The sequence below is a fragment of the Corvus moneduloides genome, chromosome 11 (assembly GCF_009650955.1).
Source record: "Corvus moneduloides isolate bCorMon1 chromosome 11, bCorMon1.pri, whole genome shotgun sequence".
In the NCBI taxonomy this organism is placed as follows: Eukaryota; Metazoa; Chordata; class Aves; order Passeriformes; family Corvidae; genus Corvus; species Corvus moneduloides.
The window spans coordinates 19769668-19792840 of record NC_045486.1 but is presented as its reverse complement, the minus strand read 5'-3'; the positions used below and the strand labels follow the sequence as shown (position 1 = coordinate 19792840).

At 42.5% G+C, this 23173-nt stretch overlaps 1 protein-coding gene across 1 annotated transcript in view; it reads right to left on the bottom strand.

Annotated features, from left to right (window-relative positions):
* Nucleotides 1-670: 670 nt before the first annotated feature.
* The window catches only part of SYN2 (synapsin II), a 153527-nt gene continuing 131024 nt past the window's right edge, over nucleotides 671-23173 (bottom strand). The window contains exons 11-13 of the mRNA XM_032120426.1: nucleotides 8200-8260; nucleotides 4210-4465; nucleotides 671-1703 (exon numbers count right to left, since the gene is read on the bottom strand). Of these exons, the coding sequence (XP_031976317.1) occupies nucleotides 1568-1703; nucleotides 4210-4465; nucleotides 8200-8260 (453 nt within the window). The 3' untranslated portion in view covers nucleotides 671-1567. The remainder of the gene's footprint in view (nucleotides 1704-4209; nucleotides 4466-8199; nucleotides 8261-23173) is intronic.

The following is a 23173-nucleotide window of genomic DNA, read 5'->3' as shown; positions in this document are numbered from 1 at the left end:
GGCCCTGGAGCTGCCCACTTTCCAACAAAAACGTGTGCTGAGGTCACTGGCTGAGGCTGCTGACAAGCAGAGCCATCAGGTGCTCCTGTGCGAGCTCAGTTCTGACACCTCTGCACATTAAAGTTTCCACACTTCACTGCCAACCTCCCGGGCTCTGCACCCAGAGGAACCCAAGACTGCTGAAAGGATTTGTGTCATCAAAAGGTTCTTGTGATTTACCCAGGCTCCATCAACTACCACATCTCCAAGAGCTAAAATTTCTGAGGCAAACAGAGGTGTCTCTACAAAGCCACTACAAATCCCAGAGGGTTTTTAAGTGACCACGGTGTTGCTCTTTTTCTCCCTCAGCCATGTTAATATTACAGGTATTTTTTCTTGTTTCCTCTGTTAGCACTGTTTCCTGGCAAGGATTGCATGTGATTCATGATAAGAGATTCAGAATGACATGAAAATCTTTTGGAAATGGATGGTCTAGAGATTAGTAACAAGCTTCAGTTTGATTCAGAAAACTTCTGTTAAAAACTGCTGCTACTACCTCAAAGTCTGGGATGAATTCTGTTAGGACAAGTCAGAGAAATATTTTTAAAAGACATAACTCAGTAGAAAATGTAAATGTGATTCCTACAATTTATAGGGTGTTTTTTTTTACAATGCTGATTCAACAAAGGAATTCATTGTGATAGTTTATTTTCTTACAGCTGTAGTTTGTGTCCAAATATTTTATAATCATAAAGTTACCCTCTTGATATCAGTCAAAATAGACAATATATATTGATGTTGAAACAAGCTTTGTAGAGGACATTTTTTTAAATCAGGCATGGGACTTTACATTTATTAGAAGGTGTTCACAAAAATAAGGGTAACATCATGCATATTCTTTGCAACTAAACCCAGTTATGGTTACAGTTTGGAAATAAATTATTTAAATAGACATATGGAGATACAGTAGTACATATACACTCTATTTATGACATTTAGTGTACTGATAACTCCCAGCAATACATCAGAAGTCTACAACCAGCTGATGGAAGGGTTGGATAAGGAGGAAGAAACTGCTTCAATTTCTCACATTATTTATGTGGCTTGACAAGAATGTCAGTGTGAATCGCCTCCTGAATCTGGGAGGCAAGAACAAGTCAAGACTATACTTCTGCAGTACAAAACATTTACACACAAAATACACATGCATTGCAATGCATTGGAAATGGGCAAAGCGAGGAGAAACCCATTCCTCAATGCTTTATTAACACAATTCTACAAAGGAGTCTCAAATAGGATTATATACTTCAGTCACAGTAAGGCCACAATATTACAATGGATAAGGACCTTAGAATTGGACATTCTGTGGGAGCAATGGAACCCTTCCTTCTTTACAGATGTTTTTACACGTTCCTGGGTGGGACCTCACTCACCAAAGTCCTCCTGCTATTTATTTGTGTTTCTGTAGGTTTAACATATTGCTTGGTACAACAGTGAGCACAGTAGAGAAGGGTACTGGCACAGGGAGAACAAAACCTATGGGACATTCACGGCGGTGTCGGACTATCTCAGGTGTACATGAAGCTGACTAATCAGAAAACAGACTAGCAAAGGATTTCCTCAAGTTCCGGATGGTCTCAGCTTTCGCCTCGTCTTCGTTCACAGACGACCGGAAGAAGGAGGACTCTGTGAAGCTGAAGGCGTTGGTCAAGGACTGCGACTTGCTGCAAGACACAAGCACAACAGGTTCTGCATGGTCACATCGGCCCCCAGCCTCCACCCCCCGAGCACTTGGATCAGTGATGAGCAGGGGGGAAATTGTCCCTGAGACGTGGACAAGGATGGGCTTTCACCACCAGCAGTAGGGTTATGGAGCACACAGTTTTGTACCCCACAGTTTTGTACCCCACAGTTTTGTACCCCACAGTTAGGTCCCACACAGCATTCCCTGCTGCACCCCGACTTGAGAGTGAGACTTGAGGGTAATGCTTATTTTAAGGAACACACTGGTGTTTTGTTTTCCTTCCACAGATCTGAATTGGATGATGTGAATTACAGCTTGAGGAAAATGTGGAGCTGGCTATAAATTCAAATCACAACCCAGCAGGGGTGATTAATAATTGTGTTTTGGTTAGGCTGCAAACAGTTGTGCACAGAGAAAAATCAGGTGTTTTACAAGAGTTTGAATCCTAAATTGCAGCGTGCTCTCCCTTTGTCTATATGTATTGAGTATTAGATCCTTAACAGAGGCTTAAAGACGTTATATCTTTAAAAAAATACCTCAAATCAGACATATTTTTTTCTTGTCTATAGGCAGTGCCTGTCAATGCTACTCCATCCTCAGTGCTATCATGTAACTTCCGTGCAAGTTCCCATAAGCATGAAAAACATTACAAGGAAAACAAGAAGGAAAATAGCTAAAGTTTAAAACTTTAACTCATGACTTGTCAGATAAAATAACATCTAAAAATAGGCTTGAATTTAAATAGAACACATTAATGAGTTATCAACTTTTTACAAAGACATCCCTACATTGGTAAAATGAGTTACCTGCTTTCATTTTTATCTCAGTACAACAGATTTCAGTTTTGGCTCTAGTAAAACGAAGCACTTTCCTTATGCAGATTGTCTCAGACTCCTCATGGTTTGCAGCTTCTCTACTTCTAAACTAATAATGTACAGCAAACAGTGCTGCAGGCGTTTTAGGTTTTTCATAAATTATAGTTGTGCTAATGAGAATAGACTGATAAATGTTTGTTTGCACTCACTGAAAGAGGGAGGGTGGGAAGCAGCACTTGACTTGATTAGTAACACAATAAGTAGCCTAATTAAATATTTATTCACAGATTAATAACATGTACATACAGGTTAGGCAACAGCATGTGGGTGAATACAAAGCATACACATGCAAATAGAGTTAATCCTACAGGCAGGAGATCTGAGCTTTGGTGTGGACCTGAACTGCTTCTGAAAGTTAGAAAAGCTGCTCTTATTATGGCTTACATCTGAAAAACTTTCATTTCTCCTTTGTTATTGTGTTTTAAAGAGAGGCTCTTCCATTTGAAGAAGAGAAAAATGAATCTAGATGTGAACAAAAAGCTTCAAGAAGAAAGCTGGGAACCAGCATGTGGCAGAGTCCTTCTGTAACTGTTCTTAGCTGCTTTTCTTCAACGCCACAAGTTGTCAAGTTAAGTTTCAAACTATAAACTAGTTTCCATCTTGCTTAAAAACCCCACCTCTCTATTCTCTATGTGTATTTAAAGGATGGACGAATCAATTTGAGGCTTATGATTATAAAACAGAATAAAGAAATACATTGTCCCAGGGAGGCCAGGGAAATATTGTCCTCTTTGCACATTGTCATCCAGCATATCTTCGGCACTGAGTTGGGCTCAGGGGAGGACCCAGGGGTGTTTCCCACTGGTGTTAGCACAGGAGTGGGTGGAACAAGGGGATCTGTGTTCCCTGGAGGAAACAAAGACTCCATGTCTTTGTACATACCAGACTAAGGAGATGTGTCTGAGATTCTCCTGGCAGTAGTTGTGCCAGGGCTGCTGTGCTGGAAAACTGCAAACCTCTGCTGATGCCTTCCCTGAGGTTTCTGCTGGCTGGATTTGAGCTCTGAGGGGGGAACCCTTTCCACATTCCTTACTGGATGCAGGTAAATGAGTAAGGAATCTTCCAGAAGTGGGACAACCACTTTTGTTTGAGTTTTGTGCAGCCTTCTCTGGGCAGGGCTTGAGCACATCCCCTGCACAACCAAGGGCAGCATAAAGAACCAATTTGGCAGCCACTGTCCAACATTATCCAGCCTGGATTGTGCCTGAGACAGGGCCTTTGGAAATGAAATCTGTTGTCTCAGGGACTGCAAGGTTAAAAGTTGTGCTAGATAAGACTTCCTCTTGGAGTGCAGGCTGACAGCACACCCAGTCCATGAGTCAGTGGCACCAAAAGGAGGAAACAAAGACAAGAAAGATGATGCTTTTTCAGACCTGGCTGAAATTGCACGACTGGCAGATGAAATTTTGTGCAGCGCTTAGGATAGGACTAATGACAGTGGCTTACTTTACTCCATTAGCAGAGATTAAGCTTTTTGAACTATTTAACCTCATTTTAAACTAGGGAACAACATGTACACTCTTCCCCTGACTATTAGACCAACCCCCAAATCCCAGTTACACAAAATCTGTGCCACGAGGAGAAAAAAGGAATGGATAAAGTGACTCTTACTTAAGCTGCGGATGAGACTGAGGCTTCTGTTGTGGCGCAGGCTGTGGCTCTGGCTGGGGCTGTGGCTCTGCTTCCTTTGATAACCTGGAGCTGGGAGGACCTTGGGCCTGGGGCCGTGGCTGCTGGGTGGTGGGTCCGGGCGGCCGCTGGGGCTGCGAGGCTGCGGGCTTTGCTGCCTGCCCCGCGGGGAACACGCGCTGGGGCTGCAATGGCTCCTGGCTTTGGGATTGCATTCCTTGGGGTTGCACTGGGCCCCCTAGGTTCAGTACAAGAAAAACTTCATAATGTTATAGTTGCAAAGAGGCCTTATTTAGACTTCATATCCAACACTTTAAAATCATCCTCCAACGTGATTAACGCTACTTTCGAGGCAAAAGTCTATTCACAAGGACTGCGCTTGCATGGAGGCAACAGCACTATTCACACCTGGTACATTAGGAACTTGCTTGGAGCCCCTATGAATCAGCCTTAGAATTGCTAAATAGCACCCAGTCTATCCCAGGTACTGACTTCAAATCAAATCAATGGAGCTACCCCCAGAATAGCTTTGGCCCAAGGCAGGGAGAGGCTGTGAGATAACTGAACACAGCAGTAATACCTATTTCAGCAAGACATTCACTATTTTCTGTGGAGTTATTGCAGTTTTCTTCCTCCAAAGTCTTAAAATCATTTCTGTAATATTCCTCTAAGATTCACTCTTATAGCAGTATAACAACTTCATGCTGAAATTTTCTGGCTGGTTGAAAGTATTTCCATAACTTACTTAACCCCTTAGTGAGATATGTCAAGAACATTACAAGAAACACAAGAAAGTCATTACTAATTCTTTACCAGGAAGGCACTTTACTGGCAAACTACTGCGTGAAGCGTGAAACTACAACGTGCAGGAGAGACTCAGGCTGTGAAATCCATGGCTGAAAGATGCTACAGCATCATCCAGTGGGGTTTTTTCTGCTTTCTGACTGAAATAGTGCTGTGTCAGACATCAGGGCTTGCTGCTTTTATCTCAGTTCCCAGGTCTGACTGGGGTTTTCTGGACTGATGGTTGTTATAACTGAATTTGAACTCTTGCACATGAAAATGCACTCAGGACACCTGACTTTAGGGGAGAAAGGATGGGAAATTCAGAGTATTTGTTTGTATAATGCTTCACTCAGGATCAGAGCTGTTGTAAATATCACAGAACATAACTGAGCAAGACCTTCTGGATATCTGGGAGTTTTTTAGTCTTGCATAGATATTTAGCACAAGTAAAACACTTAATCTGCTCAGGTCTCTAAAAGAAACCCTTCGTATCTGGATGTACTGCTGCAATACATGATTTCTGTTTGGTTTTAAATTGCCTTTATAGTTAACTTTCCCCTTAGTGCATGAGGTTCCAGTGTGTGTGTGTGAGGACAGCATGTGCCAATGCCTCAGTAAGTTTTAACACAGTTGTAGCAGCGTGTTGTGGTGTAGAAAGATAAATAGCACGTACTGAATGTTAAGGAATGTGCCTTCATTGTTTATTAATTTGAACCACTTTTGTAGGAAATATTTGAAGGTGATAACATGGTCTTGCAACATCTTAATAAGGAGCATTTTCTTATTAGTCTCCTTTCACTCAGTATTGAAAACCAGAAAGGTTTCTTTCCCCCACTTGTACGTACAGGCTTGAATGCCAGAAACTTTACACTGAAGACAGATATAACTTTCTTTTATTGCACATTAAGCTGTACAAGAGATTTCACATAAAAGATATACTGCTGTCACATTTCCAGCGTTTGCTCACTTTCTTGCAGCTGGGTTGTACAAAAGGCAACAATCATGAAAGAAACTTTTACCAAAAATAACTCAACAGAACTGAACATTAAGCCTACACTGTAAAACATCTGTTCCCTGTTACCCACAATATTGCACCTAAGCATGCTGACATGCAGAGAGACATCGTGGCTTGTTTCTTGGCTGTGGGATGTAGGAATTGTGTGTGCCCCTGCGAATCCTTCCCAGGGAACAGGCTGGAATCCTGTCTGAGACACCCAGGTCTTCTGCACACACACAACGCACAAATGTCGTGTGAAAAGCACTTGTGAATACTGGCACTACTCCATGCAAAAAATACCAACTGCTTGAAAGGAAAATCAGTCATCAGATTCAGTTCTCCACCCCAGGGCAGTATGGTTTGTTCACTTTTAGGGTGTCTGGAGGTAAGGATTTGTGAACCTGATTTCTAGGTGGAATTTCCTTAATAGAGAACAAAATAGCCAATGCCATCGTTGGAACGATCACTGACCCAGACAAATGCTGATCACTAAAGCAAAATATTCATGTAATTTACTGATAGGTAGTAAACAGTAGCACTTACCACAAACATTTAAATAGCTAATAATGCATACCTTAATTCTCATCTTACCAGCCAGCTCGTACGAATAAAAGAAACACTAAGAATGATGAGACTCACTGATAACTTTTTCCAGTGTTTGTAGGGAAAACAGACGTAGAACATCAGGCTGTTTTCCCTTTAAACATAATTGTTTGCACTAAACTAATGGCCACTACTCATCTTTGTACATATTCAAGATGAAAATTATAGTTTTGTGGCTCGCTTGCAACTAAGCTTTCTGGTATGCCAGCAGTGTGCAGCTTGTGATTCTAGGCTAGATTTCTCACAGCAGATTAACTCCCTGCCTGTGGAGCTCTCACAACATCACATTAGAAATCACTTAAGTAAAAATCACAAAGAATTTACCTACAGAAAATCTAGCAGTTGTCAGGCATCTCAAGTCCTTTTGCATGTTTGATGTCAAAGCAGTTCTTACAAACCCTATTTATGTAGATAACGTTGGGATTGGATTTTCTTTACAGCTCTCGGGATACTTGTAGGTGTAAAATAGGAGACCTGAGTTGGTAAAGAAAACTGCTGACATTTTTGTCTTGCATTTTCTAACCCAGGAGCCTCAGCTCGTTAAAGGTACCTTGGTCTGCCATCCCCTCACTTCTCAGTGTTTGAAATGAAATGAGCTCTTACAGGAAGTTTAACAGTCCTTGAGGTACTTCTCACCGAATACCCTGGGATTTAAATCTTAGGTAAGTATAAGATTTTTTTGGAAGTATTTGCATTAGTTTTCATTAAAAATCTCCATAGATTACTAATTCAGAATGACAACAAAAAGTACTACTTAATTGAAATAGGATACATTAAATACTCACACTTTCACTGAGATATTGCACATAGGTGGCCCATTTACATAGCTTTGTAGCTAATAATTTAATGCAGAATTACTAAAAATATGAATACCAGTATGTAAAATAGAAGATATTTTAAATATTCCTTGGGAAGAACCGTATTTTATGGAGTCACTGAAAATAGCAGACTTCCACTCGCGTATAAGTAAAACTCAAAGGTTAATAAACTTTATAAAATTATAAATAAAAAGCCTCACTAGCAAATCCTAATATAGACTTTTAAAAATATATCTGGATCACCTACCTATTGGTCATGCACACGCACAGAAAAATAAAGGCTATGAGTACAGTGTGCACACACTCACAGAGTAAGCAAAGGGACGGGGGTTTGCACCTCGGGGGAATTTTACTGAACGATATAGAATACTCCAAAAATACTGTCTAACCATCCATGATGTACAGTGGCACTGGGCTCTAGAGAGGCACATTCTTTGTACACTGTTGACAGCAGCCCTGCAATCACAAGTTTTACAGAGGAAGGTTGGAAAGCATTACACGCACAGACAGGAACAAGGAAACAACCAGACGGGAGAGTTGACACTGCATAGAAAAAACACAGTCCAGGTCAGCACTGAAACAATGGCAAATTGAACAAAACTGGGATGGTTGCATTAAGATTGTTTGTTTCTTTTCTTTCAATTTTTTTTTTTTCCTCTTTTCATTTTTTGCTTTAACCCTTGCTTTTGGTCTCAATTATCTAAGTAGCCTGGACTTGTTTTGGTCCTACTGCAACGCCATTACAGTCGAGAATGTACTGTAAACAACCTTGAGGTGGTGGTCGCTGAGGTGGGATTTTGTTTGGCTCTGGCTCCTTTAGTGATCCACTCTGGAAAATACATTTGAAAACAGAAAAGAAAAAGAAAATAAAATTAGAGTAGCTCGGTTCCAATTTTCCACTAATTTGTCTTTATTTTCATTAGAAAACTCTTTATTGGTGGGGCTGAACATACACTTTAAATTTATTCCCAATACCATTTTTTAATTTAGTTGCTGCCTGACATGATATATGAATCCTGGGCTAGTCCAAAGCTGAGCTCTTATAAGAACTGTTTTCCCTTTGCAGCATGTGATCGGGATGCAGGGAGTGCCTTCCCAAACCTCACCTCCATTTGGGGAAGGACTTTATCCTCAGTTCTCAGCACCAGGAACCTTTTTTTTTTGGTATCTCAATGCTTCTGGTCTCTCTCTCTCTCTTTTGTTTTTTTTAGGACAGACTGAATAGGAAATGGATTTCAACAGATACCTTTGTGTAATTTAAGGAATAATTTATTTTTAACTATGTTCACTTGTATCCAGAAGCGTTTGCACAGCAGGAGTTTTGCCAGTGACAGTTTCACTTTGACTTGCTGGCTGTAAGTGGGGAGGGAGATGGGCTGCTCCAGCTTCACTGTTTTGCTAAGCAAAATGAAAGAAGAAAGCAAAAACCACAGACAAATAATAAAAATAACTGAAATTACTTCATGCTTCTCCATCTGACATGTTATTAGAAACACATGTAATACTTCACTTTTCAAAACAGGAGGTTTATTTGGCAGCATCCTTTTCACATGGATACTTGTGAAAGGAAAAGATGGGCCTGAACCAAAACCTTGGAGCAGAACACCCTCTGGGAACACGACTTTTTGAGTCCAAACCTTGTCTTAGGCCCATCTCTAATATTTTGAAACGTGAAAGACATTAAATCATTGGACACAATAGCTTAGGATTTTTTTTTAAGGATCCAGAAATCAAATTGCCATCTGTCAAGAGGAAAAAAATGCAGAATTTATTAAAGAGCAAATGCAAAAGCAATTAAACATATTTCTTGCAGAGCTTACTGCGGGTTTTTTTTCCGATAGATTTGTATTTGATCTCGCTCCTAGTGCTTTATTTACAGAATAAATCTTGCTCCTAGTGCTGTGAATTCCTGCTCAGCAGTGCAGCTGTCAGAGTTCTCAATGGCACAACAACTCTCCAGTGCATGCAGCTGCTGCAAGTTGCTCTGTCTGCTTTAGCTACGTAAATAAAAGGGCACAGGGCAGGTCTGAAACTCTCATTATTCAGTGTTACCAACCTGCAGAAGACCAAATGAGGAGTAAAAATGACCCACACAAACTCTGTTCCTTGATTTACCTGCCCCAGTTACACAGCTCCTGGTGAGCATCGCTAAAGGGATGAAGATATGTAGAAAATAAGAAAATTTTGTAAGAAAAGACAAAGCCATCAGAAAATGTCACAGCACTTTAGTGTGGGTGAGAGGCCTCTTTTGGTTTCCCTCCTTGCTCTGATTTTGAGAGCCACATGCAGGAGCTGCTGGGCTCCCCTGGGCACGTTCAGCACCCAGAGTGATTGTGGTATCCACTCTGGAGAATGTGCTCCCTGCAAAATCTGCATTTGCATCAGGAGCTCCTGGGAGACCAGGGCAATTAGCCCAGAGTGGAAACTTGAAAAGGTGCCCTGGAGGAGGCAGCTCCTGCCCTGTCCCAGAGCTGGGATGCTCCTGGCAGCCTCCGCTCCACTCGGGGGGCTGTGGGACATGCAGAGTGCTCTGGGAGGGAAACCACCAAGATTGGGGCTTCAAGAACTCCAAGAGTTTCTTTCTGGAGGCCCAAAGAGACCACGTGACTTTGTTAGAAAGCACACACAGGATTTTATAATTATAATTACCATGATTAGCACACGATAGGCTCCCTACCCTTACCAAGGGCCACAGCCCAAGCTGGGGCTCTCTGCAGTGGCACAGGGTGGCCAGGGAGGATATGAGGATATTCTCATTTTTCCACTAAAACAAAAGAGTACGCAGGTAAAACCCATGTTTTATCTAGAAACGCAGGCTGGCAGTTTGAATTCACATCTTTCACATCTCCTTTAATGTTAGAACAACACCTGTGGGCAGGGCCTGTGTCTGCCCCGGGCCCCGGGGCTGGAGCAAATCTGCCATTTGTTCTCTCACCGAGATGTCTCCGGTTTTATCACACAACTGCACTGATCTGACATGACAACACCGGCCCTTGCGCAATCTGCATATCTCTCATCTCCCAAAGAAATTATTTTATCCGAAGTGAAGCTTTCAATAAACATTATAGGAGCCCGCTAATCCTTCCCTAACTCTGCTGGGAGTTTGGAGTCTTTGTGCATTTTCTGTTGAAGGTGCATTTCCCCCTCTCCAGTCACTGACTGCAGCTGTCCTGATTTTACCACCCACACATCCTTTTTTTTTTCCTTTTCTTTTTCAGCAGATATCACCTGGTGCTTCCAGGAACCTCACCCACACTCCAGGCCAATCACATGGGTATATTACTTTGGCTAATTAGCCAACCCACCCAGGCTGACCCAAAATGTCTAATTAGCATTACATTCCTAACTGAGAAATCTTACTCATGGTTTTTCAGTGGTCTGTAGTAATCCAGCCCTTTTTGAGGGTCTTTCTTTTAGACAGTCAGAGACCTTGATACTTGATATTAAAGACAGGCTTTGAACCAGCCTTGTTTGCTGCCCTGAGCCAAGACCTTTAATAAAATCCAGGCTCCTTCTAAAACACCAGTTGTTGGCAAATTAACTGCAGGCTGTTCCTCTCACCTCTGCAAGGTGGTGCCAATGCAGTTGTGGGAGCTGCTCACTCCTCTCCGAGCAGAGGTGCTGGACCAGACCTGTCCTGCAGATGTATTCACCCCTCTTGCTGATTTTCTGTTTTCCTTTGTTGCCTGGCCTAGAAATTCACCCTCCTGACACCTTCTTTCAGCACAGACATGTTTACCTGTGCTGCAGCTCTGATCTGCAAACATGCTTGGTTCAGACACTGCAGGGATCAAGGGTTAAATGCAAGATTTTATCATGGAAAATGGCCCTGCACAGCTCCTCATGTGGAGGGTTAAAGAGCAGAATCAGTAGGACAGGAGTGTGTTTGGGATGGTTTAGGATTACCTGAGTGAGGTGTGGTGACTGATGGCAGAAGGAGCCCCTCTGGTTTTCGTTTTGTGGAGCACAACTTTCATACCCCACCCGAATTCCCAAGGAGAAAGGGGTGCTGATGCTGACAGGAACATTCTGTAGGGCTGCCTAAAGGGGCTCTCCTGTTCAGAGGGGTTTGCTGTTTATATAACTGCCCCAAAAAACACAGCTTCACTTGGGGAAGCCCCCAAGCCACATGAATGCTGCAAATACGCTCCAGTGATGTCTCAGCTCTGGGCAGAACAAGTGGGGATTTGGCTGCGTGATGACCTTTAGGAATATTGGCTAATTACAGCCAGAGCACAACCCCCACTACTTATCTAGAATATAAATGTCTCTAGATGTCCCTGTAGCACTTTCCTCCTTTCCACTCTTACCTGGAACAGTCCCCTTAGAATTTTAGGGGTGGAACTGGCAGAAAAAGCTGTTTATTCTTCAAAGCAAGTGGTATTAGAATTTGATCAGGGCATTGCTTCTTTTTCTACCTTTCTATAAATGCAGATTGGATTCATATACACTTGAATTTTGAACAGTCTGAAGAATGTTGAAATGGGTGGGAGCAAAAGCAGCAACTTGGCAGGGAAATAGCCCTTGGGCAAAAGAGATGCTAAACAGAGTCCCAGCAAAAATTGATTTTGATTTGGCTGAGGTTGAAGACTTTGTGAACTGTAGTTGGAGCACGTAGAGTTGTTTTTGGGTCTCGTTTAGTTTTCTTTGTAATGTAAGGACAGGAGCTTTTCATAGGTATTTCAATATTTGAGGGGTAAGCCACGTTTTTCAGGTCAAGAAGGAGAGGGATCAATTGAGAGTTGCCAAAATATGAGCTGAGTTAGAGCTCATAAAAGAACAGGAATAAATAGTAAAACACTTAAGTAACAGCAGAACTAAGAAAAAATGTGATTGCTAAGGAGAGAGGTCACTGAGATAGTTTAAGTAGAGGGTAAATAGTAAATGAATGTTTGAAGTGTCATAGATGGTGATAAACACAGGAGCAAAGGCAGGATGGCAGGTGGGATAAAAGCTAAAAATGAGATGCAGGTAAAAAGAGAACATTCTTCATCTCAGAAATGAAAACCAGCTGACTCATGAAATGCAGAATTCTATACCAGGTCTCTCTAAAAATTGGGATTGGCCAAGGTACAGTGGAGAAGGTTAAGCACGAATAGGACAGGGATTACATTGAGGGTAAGGAAGTGATTGGTGAGGGAAAAAGCAGTTATTGAAGAAAAACTGCTGGGAAGGGCATCAGTGGGATGCAGCTCTCGAGTAGATTATTAATTACTTAAGCTGGCACAAAAAAAGTAGGTGTGTGCTACTAAAACCTATAGATGATACAGAGCTGGAAGACTGTAGGGCCAAAATATCCTAAAGAAAGAATGAAATGATGAGTGGAGTTTAAAAACCCCCCAAAAAGTCCCAAATCATTTATTTATGGACTAATGACAGGCATCTGTCACAAAGGCAGAGCTCACTCACTCACTGAAATCGAATGGGAAAGATTTGTGAGGAGAAAAGCCCAGAATGTCATCACAACTCAGTGCAATGTTTGCACGAGGTGCTGGGCTTGCTGCTGGGTCTCAGTGCCACCAGCCCTGCTCACAAAAGTGCTGTCAAACTGACCAGGCTGTGCCTGCAGCCTTTGGAAGAACCTGTCTGCTTAGTTTAGTAAAATGAAGGGTTTTATAAACAGAAACTGGGGGCAAAAAGCAAGCCAAAGGCCAATGGAAACCAAGAAGAAATGTGTATAAACTGAGTCAAACTGGGCTGCAAATAAGCACGTGCTGTACAATTCAGCAAAGCAGTGAAATCCTGGAGTGGAGCATCCAAAAATACAAAACCTCTTAGTAACTTGGTGCTTCCTGCTTCATCCATTCCGTGTGCAGTGAGTGTGGTGGGGTTTTTCCTGGGTGCTGGTTCAGACCTTCCCCTATTCCAGGTGACTCTGGCTCAGGTGATTTATCTGCCCCACTGCGTGCCACTGAACAGGACAACAAAGATTTTGCTATTTGTTGTTTTTTATATTCCCTGTGGACTGAGAGAAACAGTGACAGCTACCATGGAGAGATGAGTTTAAAAAAATCCACCTTCCTGTTGTCTGTGCAAAGGGGGCAGCAAGAGGAGAGGTCTCTCCTGCTCTTCAGAGGTTTTTGGGGTTCCACTGCCCAGCCTTGCCCTTCTGCACTGAGGGAATCTGTGTGGAAAACACACTCGGCAAAAATGGGGCCAGCCTGGGGTTTTTTCAAGCTGAAGTTTTGATAAAGAATTCAAAAACTTAGAGCAGCTTTTGTTGTTGCCCAACCAACTTTCCAAAGAACCTCTGCAAAACCTGTTAGAGTTTTCCCCATAATGGGTAGGAAATGACTGCTCAGAGCAGAAAACAAGCAAACCAGTGAGATTTTTACTTGGAATAGTATTTTAAAAAATGCACTGAAAAGGGCTTTTTTTAAAAAAAAAACATTAAAAAGTATTCTAGCTTAGATTTTATAGACTGTTTTCCATTGCTAGATAACTAATTACTCCCTAGACAATAGTTTCCTGCTTGAGTATTTTTACACAAGATCTTAAAAATCAGACTCATAGAATTGTTTGGGTTGGAAGGGACCTTTAAGATCTCTTTTCTTCCAACCCCACCTGGGCAGGGATGCTCCCAGCAGAGCAGGTGGCTCAGGGAAGATGAGCATCCAGCAGGGACTCGGTGCTGTTCCCATGGACTCTCCAGAGGTTTCCCTGAGATACTGGAACAGCTGAAATCCCACTGTCCATTCCAGCCCTATCTTCTGTTATTCTGCTGAACAAAAAAAAACCCCCACCTCTCAATTTGATGAGGTTTCTGGAGAAGAAGTAGGATGTTGATTTATTAGGGAAAATGAATTTCTGAAGTAGCATCAGTTATTGAAGCTTTCTACTCCCTTCCACGGCCAGGCAATAATTCCACTGGACACGGATGCAGCTCTTTTATTGCTTGAAGAAGTCAGATTTCCACTTCTGCTTTTGGAGCAGGGAACATTAAAACCACGCAGCGGCACAGCAGCTTCCAGGCAGCTCTTCCCAGGGAAAAGGTTGTTCCCCACAGACAGGGAGGGGATGTGGAGTCTGGGATAGCAGCGAGCTCCCCCATGTGCTGACACTGCGTGGGATGGGAGTTTGGAGCAGGGGAAGAGCTCAAAGGCAGATGGAAAAGCAGGGAGAAAGGGTACAGCACATCCAGGGGAACATCCTGTGACTGGCAAGGAAATTTCCTCTCTCTTTCCCAGTGTACAGAGGAACCTCCGCATTCACACTGGATAAGGTGGGGCTGACAGTGCACAAATCCTGTGCTGAGGGTGGAAATTGTAGGGAAGGCTTTGACCCCCGAGCCCAGGGACTTTGGGTGATGCTGTGCTGTGTCTGCCCCTCCAGTCTTAACAAAAAGTAGGTTATTTTTATGACTATTCTGAAATATGGGATGACAAGTGATCCGTGCATGAACAGGAGGGGCTTCGGGTCTGCAGAACTTCACCTTGAGCCACAGAGATCCATCGTTACTGGATCCACTCAGAGCTGAAGTTTCTCCTTGGAAACAAGAGAGTCTGGAAAAAAGATCATGCAGCAGCCTCAAGTCCGGTCTGAGAATCCACATTTTGTGTTTTTAGGGTGACAGAGCGGTGGAGTGGGAGGGGATGCAGAAAAGAGGCCCTGGGAGAGACCCCTGAGCCCTCCCCAAATTAAAGTGGAGTTCAGGGCTCTGCTAAGAGCCACACACAACAACCATTCATGGCTTCTCTTCGTGCTCCTCGTGGTGCTGCTCCAGCCCACGGCCGCCCACAGGAGCTTTGGGGGCTGCTCTGAGCTCTGAAACCCCCCCTGAGTCTCTGTGAGAAGTTGAGAGACCCTGGAGGAGAATTTTGGAGCAGCTGAAGACGACTTTGCTCTGCTGGCAGCTCCAGAAGTCCATCACCACGTTCCAGAGTTGGAAGTGTGTCTGTGTGTGAGGGTTGCTTATTTTTTTTTCCTATGGACAAATCAAGAGTAGATGGAAATGAGCTCCTCTGGTTTGGATTCTTCCGTAATTTCTCTTGGTGCCTTGTTTAAAGGTTTTGACACACTTTTAGCACATGGTCCTTATTGAAAATAAACCATGGCAGGGATGCCTGGGGAGAGGGGCAGAATTCCTGCAAGTTAAACATGGAGAAAAGCCAGCCAGCCCTGCTGAACAGGGTATGATTTAAAGGTCAGAGAAATCAAACAGAAAAGTCAAGTGGAGACAGGGAATAATAACAAAAAAAAGTAGAGAGGAAACACCCACCACGGGGTGGGGAAAGGAAGGGACACCAAGGAAAAGCCTCCAAAAAAAAGATATCTCTGTTAGGTTCAGCTTAAATAAACCAGATCAGAGAGTAAAAATAGATGAAAATAAAACAAAAAAATCAAAGGATGTTATATATGATGGTAATCACAGCACTAAGACAAAACAGAGATCCAGCCTGGGCTCTCCTGTCCTGTGTCTGTGGCAGCTCTTCCCTGGTCTGCAACGATGGGATCACTGCTTCCCTTGCTCTGATTTGGAAAAGGATGGGGTTTGCTCTAGAATGGAATGAGGACAATTTTTGCAGTTTCCAAAAAAATGCCTGTGGGACCAAAAAGCTGCTTCTCACAGAAGAACAGACAGGCCACTCCATCGTGGTGGGCTCAGGATTGCTTTAAACCCCAATTATTTTCTTTCTTCTTGAGGGAAGGGAGCATGGAGTGTCAGAATTCCCAACACCACTGGCAGACTGTGAGACGATCAGGAGATCATGTGGCAGAAGGTAACAAAAAGTTAAGAAAAGCCTCATTTTGCTATGTGAATGAAGACAAAAGAGAATATTATTGTTAGGATCTTTAAGATAAATGTGGAAAAGTATCTATTAAGTACTTAATACAAACAAAACTTAAAACAAAACCTGTCTTGTTTTTCAGTTTTACCAGCACTTTGTGGCCTTCTGAGTTACAAAATCAGCACTAAGGCTGAAGCACTGTATCCTACAGACAACTGAGGTCACCCAAATCCTCCTGGGCCTGAAGCCTGACCCTGTCAGGGGCTTTTTCCTTTGGGATTCTCTTCTAGTGGGTACTTTCGTGAGCAGCTTTTTCTCTTACCAAGTTTGCCTGGCCTGTCTGCAGAAATCAGTTAATTTTTCCAGGTACGCTGCTGGTGATATGCATTCAATGTAGAGCACTCAGAAATTAAAAAAAAATAGTAAAAATCAGGCTACACCCAGAAAGCTTCATTTCATTTGGACAAATTTCTGTTGATGTCAGTAGAAACTTTGACCAAATAACCCTAAACCTTTAATATATTCAGTATATTCTTCTATATGTAACGGCCATCAGATCCCTTCAGAAGGGCCCTGTGAAGGCACCCTTGGCTGGTTCTTGGCACATGGAACCAAGCTGAGCAGCATCACCATTATCTGTGTATTGATTTAATCACCCTCATTTGATGGACACATTCAGGGCTACAGCCCCAGAGCGTTTGTGCAGAGATTTATCCCCAGTTATTTACCTGGGACCTCTGGTCAGGGGAGACTCAGAACCAGCTCTGAGCAGCTCCTCTGTGCCTCCCTTGGCTCTCACTCCATCTGCTGGTGCAGGAGCTCAGGAACGATTTTAAATCAGTTCTTTTCACTTTCACAATCTCTTTGTTAGTCAAATTTCTGCTGAAATATTTATATGTTGTGTCCTTATCGATATTAAAGGTTTCAGGATTTATTTTCCTGCATGAACTTTGTGGTTTTGATACCTTTCAGTACCTGCAAGTCGAGTTCAAATGTTTAAAATAAATCGAGCTTTGCTAATGAAATGGGGACTGTTTTAAATACATGAACATCCCTCATCCAGCAGCTACAGCTGAGTCCTGCCTCCATTGTGGCCTCTGTGCCTTACGTGCAGAACCTGCCCTGCTCAAGGCAGACAAAACAACCTCAGTGTAGGAAAAAAAACCCCATCATTTTATACTTGTGATAAATAAATTTTACTGGCATGAACTGCGCCCCAAATGTGGCCTTTTACAAGGATGTGGTGGGCCCAGGCTCCTACTTGTTTATTTTCTGCTGCTTTTCTTAATTCCATATGTTTATATTGGGATCTGAAAGAGTAACAGCTGCTCTTATATTTTCACTACCATAAAATAGCTAAGAGTTTAAAACCCCCTTTTGATTAAAATAAGCACACACAGATAAACACTGTGTGTGTGTGTATATATATATATATATACATACTTATATTTGTGCACATTAAGGTAGCCTATTAAAATACATTCCATGTTAAAATAATGAAAAGAAATTAAGAAAAATGCATTACAATAACATGATGAAAAATTTTCAAGTAGGGAGAATTTGCTGATTTGTAAAACATACAGGAAGTACCTTTCTTAATGTGCTTTGGCTCATGGAATATGACGTAAAACCTCGTAATAATAACAGAGAACTCCCCAGCTCATTGATTCCACAAGAAAATCCACAAGGTGTCGCTGGGATGCAAAAAACCAAAATACTGCTGTGAGGGGGGCACCACCTCCAGCAAAAATGACGCTTTTCAGAATGGCTTTTGACTTAAATGCCCTCTGGAAGGTTTTGCATTCCGTATTGTGTGATTTATGTGCCCCAGCAATATTTTGCCTTGCTCCATGTGAGTTTTGATGCCAGTGGTTTAAATTCTCTACCAGTATATTTAGGAGGGCATCCACAAGCAGCCTGTAAATATTTTGATGAGAAATTACTTAATTATATTAAATATTGTAATTTATCTTACCAAGGACTGCGATTTAAAAGGACTTTTATGGGCAGGGGAAGTGGTGGAGAAGAGCCAGGGAGGTGTTTGGAGGCACTGATGGCTCTCAGAGTGCCCACAGACCTTGTGAGGTGCACGAGGAGCAGAGGAAACCTCAGGGGTTGCTCAAGCAAACTACAGAAAGTGCTCAGTTGGTCTCCACACAGACACTCTGTGTGCCCATGGCAGAGCTGGGGCACTCAGGGGAACCTCAGGGGAGAGCTTGGAACGAGAAACAATCGGAAAGAGAAACCACTGCAGAGGGATGCAGTAAAATCCTGTTTCTGCAGGGTCTCTGTGCTGCCCTCCTGGAGCAAAGAGAAGTCAGGCTGATCCCGAGTGTATTTAAGATGCTGTTCCACAGCAGCTTTATGGCCTCGTGATGGCCATTTATGCCCTGTTTCAATCTCTTCCTAAGAGAAGGAAATTCAGCATGAGTGGGTTTGGGAGTTGTTAGGTCATTTAGCAACCTCCTGAAGGCAAGCTGTCCTAAATCCCTCTGTTAGGACAGACCTAATTCCATGAGGGGTGATCTGCTCTGCAGGGCCCTCAGTGAGCCCCTCCATTCACCCTCTCTCACACAGGATAATTCAGTGTGGCCTTTTAATTGCTTTATTTTATCAGGCAGCTCCTATTCTGATCAAGGGTTCCTCTTCTAATCAAGGGTGGAAATTGAAGTGAACCTCTATGAGACTGTGAAAGCGAAAACTAACTTAGGAATAAGCCCACACCCCAAATTTCATGCAGAGAAGTTTACTCCTAGCAAGCAGACTAATGCTGAATTCTCCATTTCCATATAACTCCATGAGGGAATCCTTCCCAATTAATTGTGTTCCCTTCAGCTAAGGTCAAACCAAATGGCTGCATTTTCTGCTCATCATCAAAACTTCAGTGAGTTGAAGCAAATTGCTGCTCATCATAAGCAGTTTCCTTTAAGAAATCCCCAGTAAATCCCAGAGAGGGAAGGTAACAGAACTGCAGCCAATCCTATGGAAACCCAGGAGCAGGGAGTTTGCTGGTGGATTGCTTTTCTCTCTAGAATTCACACTTTTTGTTATTTACACTATGGCCACACATGGTTCAATTTTCTCTCTGGACATGGAACAATAAAATTGGATAAACAATATCATAGAAAGGGTCAGGGAATGGAGAATACATTGGGTTTGTAATTGGTTTATTAGCACTGTGCCACTCCTTTCTTTTACACCACACAGAACCAGGATGTGGCTGGGAATGCTCTGCTCTTTGTGATGTCATCATGTTATGGATATTGGAGCACACACTTCTTCCTTCTTGCCTTCCATTAAGGATAACAAATCCCTTATTCTTTCGTGGATAATGCAACAGGACTGAACGAACATTTTCCCAACAGGATTTCCCTCAGTTCCAGCTGCTCACACGCCCATAAACATTTGCATTTTATGGTGATTCTCATGGACAATGTCATTTTTTCTGCGGAATTTACTCCAGCACAATTCACTTCAGCACCCGATGGGCAGCTCTGAGTGGATGTTTGGCCATTATTGTTTCATTTGTTTGACATCATTGCTTTATATTATTGTCCAGGAACGAGCCTGAACCAGCCTGCACTGAGCCACCTCCTGCAGAGCTCTGCAAACCCAGAGCAGAACTTTGGCCAGTGGTGTTTCCTGGAGGCAGAGATAAGTGGTCCCACTGGCTATTCACTGGGTGGTTGAGCCTATTTACTTGATTTTTAGGAAAAATTTGAAAAAGGCTTCTCTAGAGACCTGTCAAGAGCAGTCAAAGAGGTTAGAAAATATGTAAATTCAGATTTCCACAGTTTTATTGCCTGCAAGTAGAGCAGGCAGAGTTTATGCAAAACTTTTAAAATCATATTCCTAGATCAAGTTCTCTTATGTGTTTTCAGCATGGTTTGGGGTAAAACAAGCTATCATGTTTGTAAATAATAGAAGAAACTTCATTTCGTGGAGGATTTTTTTGACCATATGTAGTTTTAACAGATAGAACTTCCCTGAGTCTCCTCCTGCCCAGCCCCTCTGCCCTCTGTGCACCAGCAGAACCTGCTACAGAGTCTGGGCAAGTGTTTGTAGGTAAATAAACAGGTAAAGTACAAAACATATATTTAAAAAATCTCCCCACTGAGATATCGCAGATTTAATGGGTTTAACAACCCCATGCCCTGCCCCTCTGAGGTTTCCCTTTGGAATTTGCTCCCTCTGGCACTGTGACAGGGAGAGCCTTGCCAGCCTTCAAAGCACACTGCAGGGCCAACCATTCCCACCAAGACTTGGCTGCCCAGTGCTAAACAAAGGCTGATTTTCCCAATCATTGATTTGTTTTCTGATGGATGCTTAATTGGAGTGGGACTGACCACTGTGGGCATTTGTAAACTGAGGCAGGTTTGTATGCACAATCCACCCAGTGCTAGAGTCTGGACTAGACGAGAAACACTTTTAAACCCCCCAGATAATAAGGAAATTCCAGATGTGGCACATCTGGAGCTGTATGATTTACCACAGGCTGCTCATTTAAAAGCAGAAGCAGCAAAACACAGCAGTTACTCTTTGACACCTCCAGTACTTTGGTTTCCAAGGCCATGTCCACACACACACGAGGCTGATTTGGGATAAATCACTGGCTTTGCATTTTGTGTCACCTGTAGGAATGGGCAGTGCCCCCTGCCCTGCAAATGAACGGGGGGTTTCTCAAGAATAGGAAATAATTTCTCACATTAGAAAAGGAAAACTGAAAAATTTCAAAACTGAAAGGGACAGCTTTGTTTTAACAGATTGATTTTACTCTTAGCAAAACCCAGCTAAAAATGAACTACACACGAGGAGTTGTCTGCTTTAAATTCTAAAAATGTGTTTCATGATTTTCCCCTAAAGCTGGGAAGATTAATGGGGATTTGCAAACAGGATCTTCAGCAGAAAATCAGGTCTCCTTTACCTGCCCTAAACTGGTATAACGAGGCCAATTTTAAGAGTCTGACTAACTGAGAGGAAAACTAACAGATATTGCAAATATTCTGAAGGTTCTGTGGTTTTCACAGCTTTTTTTTTTGCTCAGGTGCAATCCATAATGTAAGGATAGGCTAAGGAAAAGAAGGTTAATGTGGAATAACATCCTGCTGCCATCAGTAAAGGCTGAATCCTTCAGGAATAACCTAAATCAAACAGGAACCTACCAGAAGTCCATCATCCCAGAATATTATCTCTACATTCCTCCAAAAACTCTGGTTTCAGAGAAAAAAACCCTTTCCATGGGCATGCTGAGTGACAGCAATGACTGAGGAATTTAGGAACCTTCTAAAAATGCTCCTTGGATCCTATTTTCATTCTGGACTCAGGTAGGCAGTTTTCCTTTGGGAATGCTTGGAAACTTTATTTACACACAACAAAGAGCCAGTTCCTTTGGATGGCAGCAGTAACAGTAAACCCTCCTCCTCCCTTGGCTGCTCAGAAATCCAGGAAAGCCTACCCAAGACTTTACCTTTTTTTCCATCAAAATGTGAAATATCAAGTGTGAATCTATTAATGTGACACTGCTTTAAATTTTGATTTATGTCGACTTGTATTGACTGGGCAACTCCAGCTTTGCCTCTTTGCTTCCTTTTAATAATCTGCTGGATAAACTGCTGCTCCGAAAAGGAACTATTTTGGCACCAGGTGATTTATTTTTCCCCCTTCTTGTCTTTCTCTCTCAGTGAGTGCCCTTTACAATGGACTTGAGCCATGTTGGATGGAAACTTCTCCATTGTATGTGGTTCTGTGGCTGAAACAAATTTGTGCTTAGTTTCAAGTGGCTACAACATAAATAGAAGCCACACCATTTTTTTTTTCATGTGGGACAGGGTATTTTTATATCTTAAGGCACGATGAGATATTTGAAGAACAAATTAGTCATTCTGCCTCAAGAACTGGTCTGTCTGAGGTGTGCCACAAAATTGTTCTCAAATTGTTTACCTGGTGTGGAGCCTGCTGGGAGCAAAAATAGATCCTTGATTTAGGCTTGGTAATTCCTGTCTTACAGTTTGGCTGATTCTGGGGTTCAGCTGATCCCTGTGGAGGGCAGAGGTCCAGGGCAGCACCAGAGCCCTGGACAGGTCATGGGCAGGGTGGATTTGATGGATTTTACCCACAGCTTCTCTGCACAACCTCTTCTCGCTCCTTACCACCCTCATTGTAAAGAACTGGTGTCTAATCTAAATCTTTTTCAGTTTAAAACCATCCCCCTGCCACTCAGTCTTGGTAAAAAAAGGGTTTATAAGCATCTTTTAGGTACAGAGCCACAGGTCACCACTCGTTACTGGTTTCCATTTAAACACTGACTGTAACTCTGGGCACAGACACCCACCCAATTCCTTATCCATCAAATTCCACCCAGCAAATCCACACCTCTCCAAACTTTGCTGTTCTCTGAGCCCTTTACAAAAATGCCACCCTCCCTGAAGTTATTAAAAGGATCAGTAAAATAAACCCCACACTTTGTAAGCAGGGAAATGGAGACACAAAGGTGATTCCTGAAATCCAGCTGGTGGCAAGGCCAGGGGCAGAACTCTGCATCCCCACACTTTAACTGTCAGGCCAAGCAAGATAAAATAAATGAAATGCATCTATTTGCAACCTTTGACCCATGTTTTCTACTATGCTGAACATATTTCAGGAGTTTCCTAGATTTCTAAGGTATTTTCCTGAATTGCAGCACATTAAAAAGTATTATCATGTAATTAATTTCTCACAAGAACAAGAATTATTGTCAGTATTCTTTCTGACATCCTCAGGGCAAGGGTTTTCCACGACAGAGCTTCTTAGTATTTCCATGATATTTTATATATGAGATTGAAAGGAAACCGTACAAAGCCCACAGGGATCATTTCCTGGCAGAAACACAGCAACACTTGCACTTCTTGATTCTATTTGGAGACAATCTCACTGAACTATAACAAACTGATAAAAATGTGTTGGTAGGTTCTCAGATCCTTGATGTTCCACAGGCGTCCAAATTCTCAGAGGAAAAGGTTGAGCTGAAAATGATA